Raw genomic sequence first — 16,619 nt, 5'->3', positions numbered from 1 at the left:
TTTAAAAAGTGCATATTTTGAGATTTATGGTAGATAATGAGTGAAAGCTGGCGTGTGTTACAGAGTCAATAGGACAGGTTGCTATTACTGCTGGAGCCGCACGGTTACTTTTTATTTAAAAATCATATTTCCAGTGATGGGAAAGGAAGATTGCAGGGATTGGCCAATCAAAGCACACGTTTCCATAGAGAAGAATCTCGCCTGTTCGCCAATCAGAAGGCAGGGGTCTCGATGGAGCCAGGGGTGGAAGAACTGATAAATTCTCCAGGTCACCGTCCCATCGGCTCCTGGCTGTGACTACAACTCCTAACCCTTGGACCACAGTTGTACCTGTCACACATACCAGAGCAACACACGAAACATCAACTTCCGTAACTTCAACAACAAGAAACACTCAGCCAACTTGCTTTTTCCCCCGTCGGTTTAGTGTTTGGGGGTTTCACATCTGCTCAGAAGAATTGAAATAACTATTCAGCTTCGCTGAAGTCGTCTGGCCTACGTGGATTTACCTAAAAGTGTTCATTCATTTTTTTTTTTAACCTCCTCCCCCTTCGACAACCCACAGGAAAATCTGGGACTGAACGTGTTTAAAAATGAGCACGTTGGCTGGACCCGTCCCAAGAATGATGCGGCCAGCCCCGGGACAGAATTATCCTCGCAGCAGCGGATTCCCACTGGAAGGTGAGCTGCACATGCTTTAACTGGCGGAGTACACGTTAGTTTTCTAGTTTAGCACTTATTTAAAAGAGTGAGAAGAAGCCGTGAAACGCGCACACGCGGAACCTTAACTCCTCTGCGAGGCAATGACAATACATCATGAGTTTTTGCACTCAATAATGTTCTTTTTATGTGGCTGTAACTGTATTGGCCTTTTTCGGAAGCGAGCCTTTTTAAAGTTTGGAATAACTCAATAACGTACATTCTCCAAGTATCATGTTCAATATATACAGTAAGTAGGTTCTACTAAATCTGAACTTTTGTTGGTGCATGACATGTGATAAAGGCACGTTAAAGTTGCTGGCGACAAACTGTGAAATCAAACAGAAACAACACTCCTTTGTTGGTTTCAAATATCTGAAGTTTCGTTTGTTTTTACAATTGTGTGTGTTACTCTTTGCACACAAAACGCTATGCGCTTATTTCCTGAGGTATATAGTTAATTGTAAATACAGGCTGCGCCCGGATTAGTGAACTGTTGTCTTTAAATGGGATTAAAAGCATCTTTTTACGCAACAGTGGGATTTTCTTCTCGTACAAAATGTTTGTGAAGAGGGAAGCTGGATGTAGATTTAAGTATTGTAATGACAGGGCTTGTGTAGTGTTCACTAAAAAGATATTAATTATCAGCTCCGAACTATTAGGTCCACACTTTATCGTGCAATTTAAAATATTGTTGTACAGTGACAATCAGGAATAGGTCTTGACATTTTAGTTTTGGAACAAGGAACTGTCTCATTTGAGCATGTTTCTTGCAAATGGATCCTGTAAAATATATAAACACCTCCGTTGACTGCTGTGTTCTTAACTGATGTGATATCTTTTGATTTCCTCTCCCCTTGTCTATGTGATAGGTTAAGTTTTAATAGGTTTATTAATGCTGTCATTTTTACTGCAAATAGTGTCAACGCCTTTAGGTCAAGGGAGAGTGAACCAGCTCGGAGGAGTTTTTATAAATGGCCGGCCTCTGCCAAATCACATCAGGCACAAGATAGTGGAAATGGCCCATCACGGCATCAGACCGTGTGTCATCTCCCGGCAGCTGAGGGTCTCCCACGGTTGTGTCTCTAAAATCCTCTGCAGATACCAAGAGACGGGCTCCATCAGACCAGGAGCCACTGGGAGCAAACCGAGGGTAAGTCGGACTAAAGCCTTCAGTCATTTGATAAAATGCTTTATTAAGCATTACAACTTAGTTGATGCATGCTACGGGGTTATGAAAGACGTTGTTACGGTTCACCTACAAAGTGTGTGCATGGCGCTACTATGTGTGTGATTTTCAGAAGCACTTCAAATGCAGGCAAGTTAGATCGACTAAAACCACCTGCGGAGTGCAGTATCATTTTTAAACTGTAAATTAACCTCCGCATTTGCAGAATGTGTCCCATCTATATCTGTGCTTAGAAGTATAATACTCACAAATGCCTGTCATAATTGAGATATTGCAAATAATTTGTGAGTTTTATTTATTAAATTATCGCTATTTAAATATGGTTTAGCATTCCTAGAACAAAATAATTTGACAGGCCGGTATTTTATGGCCCAGATCGTTCAATTCCATTTATTCAACGTGTTTTGATGAAAAGTTCATGAAACTGTGATTAGCTGAAACTGGGAGTATGTTCGGCGTTTTAAGGAGCCAAAAAGCCTCTGTAACATTAATGCTTTTAAAAAAAAAATTGAAGGTACGCGTAACAATGGGATTCCGTTAACTAAAATGATGAGTTTGCAAAGGGGTAGCATATTTACATATTAGATTGGCAACTTGTATATTGCAAAAAGAATAACACTAAACATAATGTTCAACATAGTGACGTATTTAAACTGGATTTATTAAATATCAGAATTATAATCAGTTTAATTTTCCTTTCTCCCGATATGCAATATATATATATATAAAAACTTGAAAGTTGCTTGATATTTTCGTTGTGTACATCCATAAACTTAGAATTTTAATTAACTTTTTAATGGCGAATGTTACGTGTTAGAACGTATGAAATTAAGATAAATCTTGAATGATTTAAATGCATTTCAGCACTTTCCTTATAGCGTAAACTCCGCTTTGCTTTACCACAGTTGAGCAGGGTGGTAAAAATTGTACATAGCTTGTTTACAATGCAGAAAACGCATGTTATTGCTTGATTCGCAGTTTAGTCTGTAATGCGGATAGTTTTGTCACAGACAATTAAACACGCAGGTTGTAATGACCAGCGATCATCGTAATGTAGGCCATTAAACACAGAAATTGTACTACAGCTACACCGCATTTTCAATAAAGGAGGCTGCAAAGTTTAAGTCCTGATCTACAGTAAACTCACTAATCATTACAGCGTTTGTACCAGAGTTTTTGTCCAATTTGACTTTTCTTTCACTTTGAATTAACTTGCGAAACTAAAGAAGTCTCTCTTGATCAGTAACCAATTGCGTGTGCCTGACAGAGGGGCACTATGGTCAAATAAAAGGACATTACATATTCAATCTGAAAACTTCATCATGCGTTTAGTTTTGTTTTATATGATGTTATATGCAACAGAATTTATCCAGGATCTGTATAAGAAATTGTTATAGCTGTACTGTCCTATCGGGAATAATTAAAACTTGAAAATACATTGTTGCTATTTCAGATTTGCGTATCCAAATATGGCTATAAATAAGAAAGACGTCTGATACATTTACTAGTTGTAATGAAACGTGGTTGTAAATAACGCTTTTTTTTCCTCTTGCAAAAAAAATCAAGCAAATGGCAATACCAGACGTGGAAAAAAAGATCGAAGAGTATAAGAAAGAGAATCCTGGAATGTTTAGTTGGGAAATTCGGGATAAGTTATTGAAAGACGGCATGTGTGATCGGAACACCATTCCCTCAGGTTGGTTCAATATTTGTGATTTGTGAGAATTGGAAAAAGAAACTCCAATAACATTGTAATTAACACAGAGAAATAACTACTCTTGTTTCATCTAAGCCGGGAATTGCCTGTAAATGTAAAATGTGCCCAGCTGCACAAACTAATAAAGCACAAATACCTCATGATGTTAACAAAGTACTTCATGGGGGTTCCGGACTTCAATGACTTGAATTCAAAAAATATGATTTATACTTTCTTAAATTAAATGCTATTTATTAGGATTATCAGGGAATAATTTAATACAGTAGTAGTAATTACAGTTTTTCAGACTGAAATTATATCCTGCATATTTCACAGAGAAAATTGCAGGAATTTGACTGATGTTTTCCCGAATATGATCATGAAATGTAATGTTCTCCCTATGTTAATTTGATACTTTAAAAAAAGTTATCGAGAAAAGTATAAAACACAACTTTATTCGAAATTCTAAACGAATGACTGTGCAACAAAAAGAATCAAAGAATACATGGCATTTAAAATAAATAATTCATTTTGCTTTTTTGAAAAAAAAAATCTTCCAAACAAGTGAGCTCAATAAGTCGTATTCTAAGGAGTAGATTCGGAAAGAAAGAAGACGAAGAGGAAGATTGTGAAAGAAAGGAATATGAAGATAGCGATAAAAAGACCAAACACAGTATAGACGGGATTCTGGCAAATAAGGGTAAGAGGCCGAATTCGTCTAATTACTTGTGTATTTTTAACGATTAAAACGTGTTAATTAAATATTTACGTCATTTAAAAAAATACAGATATGCATTAGGGAATCCCAGAGCGATTAAATATTGTATGATTTATATGTTCTGATGGGAAACAGACAACAAAGTTCGACAAAAAAAAACGACTTTAACTAGTGTGGAGTATATGGATGAAAGTTCATATGCCCCACACTGGGGGTAGTAACAAGTACCCTGCCCCTGAGACGGTTTCAACAGAATGACCACGAGCACAGTTGCCTCCAGCTGTAAATGCCTTGTTGCCCTTAGCTTTGTTTTGCGGTTCTGGTATTTTCCGAAGCGAGGGAAAGTGGACGGAAGTACTACTTTTGTTTTGCCCTGTGAGTTTTATTGAGCTTGTTCAGGTGGCAAAGTTTACGCCAAGGTGTTAAAACAATTCAAAAAGTTTAGCAAAGGGCGGCGATATCAAAGTTGGATATCCAGCCTGCAGCCCTTATCAACACAGCAACCTGTTGATAGTTTGCCGCTTCATTGTGCGCAAAGATAAAGAGACACTTTTCAACCTTTAGCATCTGACTGCAATTTCATCTACTGTCCAGGAAAAGGAATGGGTTTAATATCGTTGCACAGGTTAACAGCAAAGACCATTTTCCATGATTATTACAAAGCGTACCATTTACAGTGAGCCAACTGAACCAGGAAAATCAACAGTTTGCGTCTGTTTGCAGCATATCAGTTTATTACCGATTGCCTGTTAAATTCAGACACTGAAATCAAACTCAGCAAATGTAATATATGTAATCATTTCATTACATTTCTCTGAGCGTGAGAAGCATGTGGAAATACACTCAAATTACATTAATATCCCCCCTGTAATTTCGAGGAAAAGAAAGCAATTTTAGTATTGATTTCAAAGTCCAAACATTAATTTTAAACAATTCCTTAAATTTCTGTAGTTACAGCATTTTGCCGTTTTCTTCCCGTTTAAGTATCCAATAATCAGGTTTCGAAGATGAAATTCGGACCGGTCACGAACACAGTTTCAAATATCCAATCAAATCATTGCCATAACCTTTAACAAATGTTATATTAACATGAGATGTTATTATTTGAAACGGGCAACAATACCGATATAAAGTTACTGCACAATTCCAAAGCGGAACCATAAATACGTTAGATAAGGAGACAAATAAGCATTTTCTGTCATATGCGCATTCAGGGTTAAATCTTATCACGCCTTTTCTGCGCGATTTCAGATCAGAACTGGGCTAAATTAAGTGATTCCGTTTGAATGAGACGTTGCCAAGTTGAGCTGATCCAGTGCTGATTTGATTCGAATGAAGCCTTTACTTTTCTATTACTAGGAAAATGTGAAATTATAAAGTGTGTGAGAAACGAGATTCTTTAAGGAAAACCGAGCTACAAAACTATTTAAATGTGAATAATGTTCTAGATACATCTGGTACAAATAACAGAACGAAATAAATTTTCTGATGCTGTTACATAAACGTTTTAGATCAATTCAAAATTGCATTTCTTTTTTTTTTAAATCAGTTGTAGTGACCGTTACATAAATGCTTGATAGTCACTAACATTTCACTGAAATTGAACATTCACAGCATTTGGGTAGTTTCCATAGTTTGAGTGTCATGACGTATCGGCGAAATCCACTCAACATTTCCCTTCTATATATATATAGAAAGAACATCGATGTCACTGAAAAGTACCAGAGAACACTTTAGAAACAAGGAACAGGCATTATTAACGAAACTCAGCAGATTGCTTTCCTTCTTGGAAGTTATTGAGTTAACCCTTTGCGAACTAACTGCACTATCATTTCTTCGCCACATCTGTCAGCAACTCCCGATTGTTGTTAAGAAGATGCCATAAGCAAAGTAATATTTCATTTAGGATTATAACACCAGACTATTTCTCAAAAGAACTAGAATGTTCAGTTCTATGTAGGCTAGATTTACAGCACTGGGACATTTATACATGTTTTACACTTTGATTTTAGCTACGTTTAAAACTCAATTATCCCTTTTAACGGTTCAAATAAGACTTTAATTGTGATTGAAGGTTGTCAAACGATGTCTAACATTTTGAATGTTGATGACATATCGCATTTTTGACCATGGGTCTCTTGCATAACTAAAGTGCAAGACTAAAATGCTAAAATTAAATAGAATCCCGACATGCTTCCTTATATCCTCCAATTACATTTTGTAACATAATTTTCTGAGAGATACGTAGACTTCAGCTTTAAGATATTAATTACTATTTAGTAAAACAAAATGTATCCTAAATTACTTGCTAAATGTCTGCATGCTATCTAGTCTATAGTAGTTTTGGTAAAATCTATGTGCAATGTGAAAAATGATAATTCCCTGAGTATTTGTTGAATCGCATCAGAAATGGGGCTCCGAGTGAGTGGCGCAGTCTCCATGGGACTGGTACGGAACTGGAGGCGACAGTGAAGCTGCCTGTGACCAGGTTCATGAAGCGTGAGAGCTCGTTTGTAGTCCGCACTGTTTATTCATCTGATTAATATACCATATTTGCCATTTGAATTGTCCTGTGTGTATTTAAAGAGCTCCTTTCTGGATCATAACAAGAAAGGTATCACAGTGCCTCGTTTTAACTTGTTGGCATTGTTGCGATTTGATTACCTTTTTTCGCTAACAAAGTACTTTTTCGCAAAGACATGTTTTGTTAATCAAAACATCGAATCTATATAAAAAAGACTAAAAAAAAAACTCTTGGAAAGAGTGTATAAATTTAAGTCCTTTTAACATTAGCCGTGCGCACAAGCTTTGACACAAAGTGTCGCTTGTTGCTGGAGTCCATAGACCTGCCCGAATTTCGCTGCAAATAGGATCTTGAGTAGACAAAAACGACCAAATGAGCTGGTCAAACATTTGTACAACTTTTCCAGCTATACAAAGAGGTCCTTGAATACACAATCCACACTTGGAGATGAACTTGGAAAACAAAGAAGCGTGAGTCCATTGAAAGTTACACTTTAGGCTTGGAGGGACAAAGCCTATGCCAGTGACAGCTTGGTCGCAACAAAAGAAGGCAACCTTTTTGTAATTCAGGGAAAAAAAAGAACAGAAACCGTCCAAACAAAAGGCTGAGAAAAGACATTATGGGCTTGCAATGAGGGATGAATTATTCAGTGATCGCCAGTAGCAGCCAGTCCTTGCAGTTTTATGGACTCTCTCTCCACCGTGGAAAACTAGCCATTTTCACCTACAAAATGTTTCTTTTGCCATCTTTTTAGACGTGTAAGATGCCGACTGTCATTCAAAAAAAAAAATACAATTGGCACCATTCGACTGCGCGAAGGCTTTGATTTAGGGGCTGGCGTTAGACTGGAAGGCGAGGAGAGAAAACTGTTAAGAATGCCGGCGATTTCCTATAGCAAATAGGTTAAAGCCTTTGCAAATGACTATATTTCATGTTTGCAAAAGATGCTGTACTGGCTGAGTAAAAGATTAGTATTTTTATCCTCGGTCAGTCTCGTCAGTCCAATGTCATTAGTTTAAAGGGGAAGAAAACGCGTTGTTAAATGAAAAAATGCCAGCTTTCCATTCTAATCATTTCAACAAACAGTTTAGGTTGTAATTAACCTAAAGTCCATAAGTAAACAAACTGTCCATCCACTGGAGATTTCTGTCCCTCGCTGCCGACCCGGTAACATTTCATAGTTGCACCAACGAGTGACATGATTACAAACCATGATACCAGGCACTCGACCATGGGGTGCACAAAGTTGTTGCTTATTACTTCTAAATAGTTCGAGGCGGCCTCTCTGTTTGCATTTGAGCGCAACATCTTGTACAAGTCTAAAGTGACTCACCCACTACTCATAAGATCGGAACAAAAGATAATTGTAATTTATGAAAGGCATGTAAAATAAAAGTCGTGAAAACTTGCCTATATTTACGGGAGTTGGCGAACTTTTCAAATATCTAAAGCCGAGATCTTAGGAGGCAGTTTTAAGTGAGGTCTATAATGTTGCAACTTTGAAGTTTTTTTTTTATTAAATTGAGCAATTAGGAACTATTAAAAGCAAGAACCTCTTGCTAAGAGTGCCTCGTGGTTGTTAATTCTTTCTGGTAGCCCTTTTTTGACCATGGATTGGCGCTATAAATGTTTCTGTTATATTTAATGATTTAAGAGTGTATTGAAGTGACTGGCTGCCAGGTCCTGTTTGAATGGGACAGTGTTTCCGCGCAGCTCCAGGCGTGGTCAGGCTCGATTTATCCGCAATCATGCGCAGGTCCAAAATTCAATCAGAAACCCGGACCGAAGCCTCTTAAAGCTGATTAAATCGAGCCTTTTATTTCTTCTCACTTTCATCTTTCCCCGACCCGCCCCCAATTCGCCCGGGGCACAAATTCGTGAAATTTCTGTCCCCTTTTTTTTCTCTTTCGCTGCAACTGCTATTCGATTCAGCTAACAAGTAAAGCTGTGAGAGGGGACAAGATGAAATAAGTTTTGCGGAATGTGGGAAGTTTTGAACGAGCCGACTCATTTTTGGATCATGTAGTAATGGAATTCCTGACAGCTGATAACTGTGTAGTGCAGACACGCGACTCCCGGGCCCTATCTTAATATTTAGATGTAAAGTTACAATTACAGTTGTGTTCATTGCCTTTGGTTGGGTGTGAGTGACTATGTGAGTGGCAGAGATAGAGACTGGAAGGGCGACTGAGGAAGGCAATTAGATTGAAAGTGTGATACCATGCAGATAAGGTTTTTTTTCTTGTAAAAATATATACTAGATAACGAGACAAGCTAAGCATGGCCAGCTACAAGTTTGAGAGTCGGTAATCGGTGATATTGTACTTGTAGAAATCATAGAAAGTTCAGGGCACAGAAAGAGGCCACTTGGCCCATCGTGTCTGCGCCGTCCGAAAAACGAGCCACTCAGCGTAATCCCACTTTATAGAAATAGAAATTGTACGTGGAGAAAGACCCTTGTTACGATCCTTCCCGACCCCCAAATACAAGATGATATAAAATGCGCCGTTATGATGATGCCCCTTAGGACACATAGTGAAATAGGAGGACATGGGCCATAACTGCAAATCGGTCTATTAATAATCTGAGGAGTCCTTAGAAACTGGGTTGCAGTAAATTGAAGCCCTTCGCTGATCCTGCTCTCATGTGTTCACAATTCCAACTTCTATATGCAATTACTTTAAAATAAATGATTTAAAAATCAAATATATTTCTTAGGTACGAAAATGACAAGCTTGTTACCACTCCTCAGGCAGTTTTCCTTCGAGTCAATCAAAGTTGGCTGCTAATCAGTTAATCACAAAAATCACAGCATTAAACAAACAAACCATATCTGTGGTACTAAGATAAAAAAAATAAAATCAATCGTCCCAACATGTGGGTCTCATTTAATTCTCCAGGACAATATTTTCCTCGCAATCTAACAATGATTACAGTTTCTACAAGTAAAATGTATAAGACTGAGTCCAAAATTTGAAGTTTCAAGCGATTCATTTTTACATAAAACAAGACTGTTTGGGGATGTCACGATACAGGTACTGATTAAATACACTTTCCCCTTTAATACGATATTTCGCCCCCACCCCGCCCAGCCAACACGATATTTTAAAAGAATGTTGTAAAATCGAAGCCTTTGTATCAGGCAGTGAATAGTCGAAGATGTGGCTTCATTCTCGCCGTTGCAGTACTGTGGGGGTGCTCCATTGTTGCAGGTGCCGTCTTTCCGATGAGATTGTTGGAAATGATCTTGGAGCAGGATGTGCGCTTGGAATTTCCTTGGAGATTCTCGCGATCGGTTGGCTGAATCTTAGAGGAAATTCCTCACATTGGTGTTCTCAACCAACACCAAATTAAAATGAACTGGTCATTTCTCTCCTTGTTCTGTGCAAGTTAGCTGCTCTGCTTTACCTACATAGCAAAAATTGCGACTGATGCTACAGAAATGCATTCTTTTTCTGGAGATGTGAGTTGATTTTAACCAAGACACATGCCACAAGGCAACTAGTTGCAGGATTATTGGAACTTTACCGGAAAGTATTTTGTCACACCAGAGTTATGGAAAATAATTATAAACGTGATGTAATACACATGTAACTTGAATTACAAAATCACCAACAACTCGCCCATCCAGTACGAATATAATTAAGGTTTACCGATGACTCAGTTGAAAAGACATGGCATACAGATCAGAAAGTCTCAGGCTTGATTACCGTGCTGTGCTACTGATTTCAGCTGGGTCGGAGGTAGTGTTGTAATACTTGGATTCAGCGCCTCTAAATTATATAGAGGAAAATGAACTAGGATGCCCAGTCCTGGTGACTATCCAGGAGTACTCCTGGAGTTTGTGTGTGTGTCTGGAAGCCGGAGGATCAGACTTGGTTGCAAGGCTCCGCACTGTTGAATAGGCTGCCAACATTCACTGTCTCGGCTCACACGTGACAAATGGGAATGTGAGTGAGACACGGTTGGGGATCAGAATTCGATAGAAGTTAACATTTTCAGGAGAGGAGGAAGAGGAAAGGAAACATGTATTTAAGTAGGGGGTGTACAAACATACCAATTTGTTTCGGGCCCTGGCTTAAGTGCTCCAAAGCATTCCTCCTCTACACTTTGGATTTTACAAGTACAGTTTATGAATTAACAGGCAAAATTCAATTAACAGATGAAACAAACTGTTTTTGGTAAAGATTCTGGTGTGGCGAGAAATTATCAAATATTCTGAAATTCTGGGGGCAAAACAAAACCTGTAGTAATTGCTTCTATTTTTCACATTAAACAGGACGGAACCTGGGATGGATTCTAGTCTGGAGTGAAATTGGTCGCATAACCCTGTCTAATTACCAACGTGAAATCTCACCCCTCCAGAGGTAGATTTCATGCTGGTATCACTCAAGAGGCACCGCAGTGTAATGCCACATGGTGATGGCATCAGTATCTTTATGCCAGCAGGCATTTAATTGCTAGGGAACATTAGCGAGGCTTTGTATACCATAGTTCACAACACAATGTTTTTCAAATCAGATACGTTGCAGGTTTTGTATTTTGAATACACAAAATTTATATTAAATTTTCTGCTTTTTGTTGCAGTAAAGAACTTTTAAAAGTCAGAACCATATAATGTTTAGAAAATACATTTTGCCACATTGCCATTTGTATGAATTTCCCAAGGTAACAACATTTTGCAATAATTGTTTGCTAATTAACAACAAAATAATCATATAACAAGCAACACAGCGTTAATTTTGAATTCCTTCTCCTGGAATAAAGGAAAATACAGAATTTTCCTTTTAATTTCATGAATCTTACATGCAATGGAAATAAACTGCAGTGCATGGCTTTCTAAGATGAATGGCTGCCTCATAGGCACATCACAAATTGATCCATTGCACCTTCAGGTAGACTTATCACTGACAGGTGTTGTCCTATCATGAGAAGCAGTGTAAATCAAACAATTTTACTTCAGGTTTGAGCATAAATTTGACATAAAGCAGGGATCACCAACCTTTTCTTTAGTGAGAGCTACTTCAAATAAATGAAAAATATCACAAGCCACTTAAACATATATTGAAAAATGTGGACTGATAAATGCAAACTAAATATGTAGATTAGATTAGATTAGAGATACAGCACTGAAACAGGCCCTTCGGCCCACCGAGTCTGTGCCGAACATCAACCACCCATTTATACTAATCCTACACTAATCCCATATTCCTACCAAACATCCCCACCTGTCCCTATATTTCCCTACCACCTACCTATACTAGTGACAATTTATAATGGCCAATTTACCTACCAACCTGCAAGTCTTTTGGCTTGTGGGAGGAAACCGGAGCACCCGGAGAAAACCCACGCAGACACAGGGAGAACTTGCAAACTCCACACAGGCAGTACCCAGAATCGAACCCGGGTCCCTGGAGCTGTGAGGCTGCGGTGCTAACCACTGCGCCACTGTGCCGCCCATGTAGCTATTATAATTATATTATATATGAAAGAAAACATCTTATCTTTATTTAAATGTGATCATTGACACTGCGTGCTGTCTGCCAGTCCTATGAAATTTGGTTTGTAACTGGAGAGGGCAACTCTGATGGAGTACTTCAAATGCAACCAGAAGAGAAGCTGATCTCGGCCTTTTTTTCTAAACCAGTAAACATTTTCAAATAATTGAACACAAAGTGCTATGATAAAGGGAAACAAATGAAAGCAACTTTGAGATTCAAATGCAAGCTGTTCTAGACTGATTGTCGCTAATAAAAGTTTGGTCTGTCACCAAAACATTTTAAACGTTCGAAGGGGGTGGTGGAAAGGAATTATTGGCTGGTTAGCCAATCTGAGGATGCTGCTCTGGGAAAGAATGTGCATCTGTTGACGTCACAATGCTAATGAGATTTGGGGAGAGGGTAGGGCTAGGTAGCGTTCCTGGGGCATGTTGGGTGTTGTCATCCTCACACTGCCTGGATCTCGCTGTAAGCAGCCAGTGGACATGGAGAGGTGGGTCTACAACTCCCAGGGCTGGATTTTAAGAGCTGGCCACCGAGCTGGGCGGTGAGCTCATGTGGGCCGCACGCCAAAGAGCCCCCGCAATCTCAAGCGCGATGGCTCATTTAAATAGCCGGGCAGCCTGCCCCAGCCCACCCCACCAATCTCGTGAAAGGATGGGCTGTTTGATCCAGCAATGGCGCAGCTGCCTGTGCGCACGTGCTGGCACCATTTTTAAAGGGCAGCTAGCCCTGCCACCTAATTTAATTTTTTAAACACATACCCCCAAAATTAAATGAATAAATTTCTTATGCCCCTTTCCCACCCCCCCCCCAATAATAATTATATTAACTAGTTAACACTTACCTTTTACATCTAACCTTCCCCCCCACAAACTGCACGAAGTTTGAAATTCAACCGTTTCCACCATCCCCTACATCCATTACGTGCATTTGACCCCATCCCCCCATCCCGCACTGAAAAGCCTACCTCCTCACCCCTCCGCACCAGAGTGGTCCCGCCAGGAGTGCTGGCTGAGGTGTTGAAGATCGCGGCAGGCCCTCAAGATTGCAGGTAAGTCTATGTTAATTCATTCATTTGAATATTTTAATGAAGGTCCCATTACCCTGTGGAGGTGGGGGTGGGGGAGGGGCCGTCACGGAGCCTCGCAGCCATTGGGAGGATCAGGCCAGGCCCTCCCAGCTTCGAGGTCCCTGGCAGGCCTCATCCGGACCCATCTTCAGGCCACACCACCCCCCCCTCCCCACCCCCCCCCAGACACCTGGGGGACAACAAGATCCAGCCCTCAGTATGCATGGCAGGCTGTCATAAATCCCTAATAGGCGAAGGAGCTGCAAGAGCTGCTGCTGCTGCTAGAGAGGGGCTGGCAGATAGTGATGTTATCTAATGGGAACTGTCTTACTGAGAAGGGTCAAAGAAAAGATGAGCAACCATGGACTTCTTGTACACTGTCTAGATATTACTTTTATACCAATATCTGCTTGTTTTCTTTTTAAGTGCAATTTTTGAAAGCTTTATGCGAACTTCTCAAAAGACCGACAGCGAGCTACCAGTAGTTTGCTATCGATGTGTTGCCGACCTCTGATATACAGAATGGCATCTGTTTAGGGATTAAAATATTACAAGGAAAGGGATTTTACTGGATTTACTCTTTAGTGTTATAACTGGGCACATATGCAAAGGCTGAAGGATTAAGATTATTTTAAGGGACAGAGGGGAAATTGTTATTTGTCAGCTTTTGCTACCATTAAATGTTGCATTGATGGTTTGTTTATCAGCAGTTATAATCATTTCCTTGATTTTTAATCCTCAATATATTTTAGCAATATGATCAATCTCAATGGGGTTATTTCCAAAGAATGTACAACTATTGCATCAATGCATATGTGTCTAAGACAATGGTATAGGCCCATAGGTTACACACTGAAATGCAGTAAATTGAATCACTTAAAAGGAATAGCAGTTTACACTATGCCAGCTTTAATAAGATGTATTAACATAAAGACAACAAGCATTGATCGGAAAGGAATCTTGACCTAAGAGTTTCAATATGTCTTTGTTTTACAATGTACCTTGATTGGTAACATGGATGTCGAAGAATGCTTTGGATCACACTGAATTGTCAAATGCTAATGTTTAGCCATTGTATTTAAACATTAATTTTACTTAATTATGTTCAATTTACCAACCAAAAATTCACTTTAGCTGAAGTAAGGAGGTGAATGACAATACGAGGTAAGATTTTATCTGAAGGAACCTCTTTTGAATATAAATTAATCTAGCTAATGATTGTGACATGGAAGTCTTGTTGCTTGTATTTAGAGTACCTGTAGCACAAGGTATGGTTTTGATCAAGTGAGTCAATAGAACAATATTGACTTCCTTGTCAAACCGTACCATATTTATGAAATCTGTATGAATTGGGACAAAGTACAATAAAAATGCTTATGAATAGCCGTTGGTTGTGCCCCTAGAGAAGTCCTGCAGAGCAGAATTTGCTGATGATGGCTGTGGTCATGTAACTACTCCATTTACAGCTAAGCAGGCAGGAAAGGTACTTCACAAGTGAATTCATTGGAGTGCTATGTCCCTCTTTGCCCTACAGCTGTTTTACAACCTGGAATTAAAATCTGAAAGGAAACTTTTCAGTTGCCCTGGCCAAATATTGATCAAGTACTTGTTTGTTGATGCTATTGTTGTGTGAAGAGGGGCCAGTAGCTCTGCCCCTTGTTGCTCAACTTCTATTGTCATTGCCTTTTAACAACAGGGATCAAAGCTCCATCTTTTTGGCTTACACTGATTAGAGAAAGGGAATCTTTATTGTGTCTAATGTAGGATATTGTAAGTGGCAAATGTCATTAACATAGGTCTTCTCAATTTAATCATTAACTTAATTGATTTTTTTTGCACACCAGTGAAACAGTTGGGTGAAACATTAAAACTGAATATACGGCTTGCATATTGTATTTAAACTATGTTCACAGTACTGAATTTAACTATTAGGTTGTTATTTGAATGGTAACTTCAGTAGTATAACATATAGTTTCATATGATTTTGGTTTATTTAAATTAATAGAAATCCTTTATTTAGGATTTATAGTATACTTCTAATTAGGACTAGTTCTCACCAAAATCATTGTGATTTAAATTATTTGGTACAAATCACATCTGTGGGGCATTTTCTCTTTCTTCCTTTTTTCTGAACATTCTAACTAAAATCAACACCAGATTTGGGAAATTGCTAAGAAGGCTTTCACGACCATGCATTTAAACTATTCCTGAACTGTCTTTGAACCAAGACAAAATCCAGAAAATAATTATAAAGGAGCAAGAAGCCTTTTCAGCTTTAATTATTCTCATCATTCCCCTTGTAAAATGATATGGTGAAAGGGTACATGGAACGAAAGATCAATGTACTTAAGTACACTGTACACTAATAACAAGTTAGATGAATGATTGTGATAAACCATCAGTTTAACCTAAAGGTAGATTGTTGTGTTCTAGTTTGAATAACTTCACACTATAACAGATTACTTCTTTAGGACTTTTTGACTATTACTCCATATTTTATCTTCTTTGGTAATGTCACTACTGACTGTTCTGTAAGTTCAAAATGGCCTATTGTAATACTGTCTGAAAAAATCTGCCAATTGTGCAATACAAAATGTAATCAGCTCTGCTTCAGATTACACATTAAACAATCCTGTAGTTTAATTTTGCCCCAAATTAAAGTATGCTGTCATTATTTTCTCATGGAACTTGTGTGCATGTTGTTTGCAGCATTTTTGTTATCATAAAAATTAGGCTTACAAAGTTTTTTTTCCTGCTGTATACAATATTTTTAAAATTTCAAGTTAAATACAAATATTATAGTTGTGCAACCTCTGACAGTAATCCAGTGAAACATCAACACTTGTGGATGATTTTCAAAACGTTGAACTGTTGCAGGTCATCAATTTATGAGCAAATGATTCGTGCACCTTTTAACTTAAGATTTATTGAGTGGGAAACCAGAGATGCATATTTAACTACCTGAGTGCTGAACACTTACTAATTCTTCAGATTTGTTGCTGTTCTTGTAAAGGAAATGTCATTCACTGCATGTTCATGATATCTGTGTTTAAATGTTGTTCTTTGATTGATCATGCAGTGTAACATGTTGCTCACTGAGATTTGACATTCATGTAGATTTAGTTCAGGAAGACAGCAGAATGTCCATGATGAACTACATACAACCTGCTATATTTTGATAACCATTTCATTGTGTTTTACATTGTTGATATGGGGCACTATT

The 16,619-nt window shown here is 38.5% G+C and overlaps 1 protein-coding gene across 4 annotated transcripts in view; it reads left to right on the top strand.

Moving 5' to 3' along the window:
* The first annotated feature begins 593 nt into the window (after nt 1-593).
* The window catches only part of pax3b (paired box 3b), an 85,661-nt gene continuing 69,635 nt past the window's right edge, over nt 594-16,619 (top strand). For all 4 annotated transcript variants that reach the window (XM_068041428.1, XM_068041431.1, XM_068041430.1 and 1 more), the window contains exons 1-4: nt 594-681; nt 1,620-1,852; nt 3,455-3,584; nt 4,150-4,284. In XM_068041428.1, coding sequence (XP_067897529.1) covers nt 594-681; nt 1,620-1,852; nt 3,455-3,584; nt 4,150-4,284 — 586 coding nt within the window. The remainder of the gene's footprint in view (nt 682-1,619; nt 1,853-3,454; nt 3,585-4,149; nt 4,285-16,619) is intronic.

The sequence above is a fragment of the Heterodontus francisci genome, chromosome 11 (assembly GCF_036365525.1).
Source record: "Heterodontus francisci isolate sHetFra1 chromosome 11, sHetFra1.hap1, whole genome shotgun sequence".
NCBI classification, from domain to species: domain Eukaryota; kingdom Metazoa; phylum Chordata; class Chondrichthyes; order Heterodontiformes; family Heterodontidae; genus Heterodontus; species Heterodontus francisci.
This window is presented reverse-complemented; position numbering and strand designations above follow the sequence as displayed.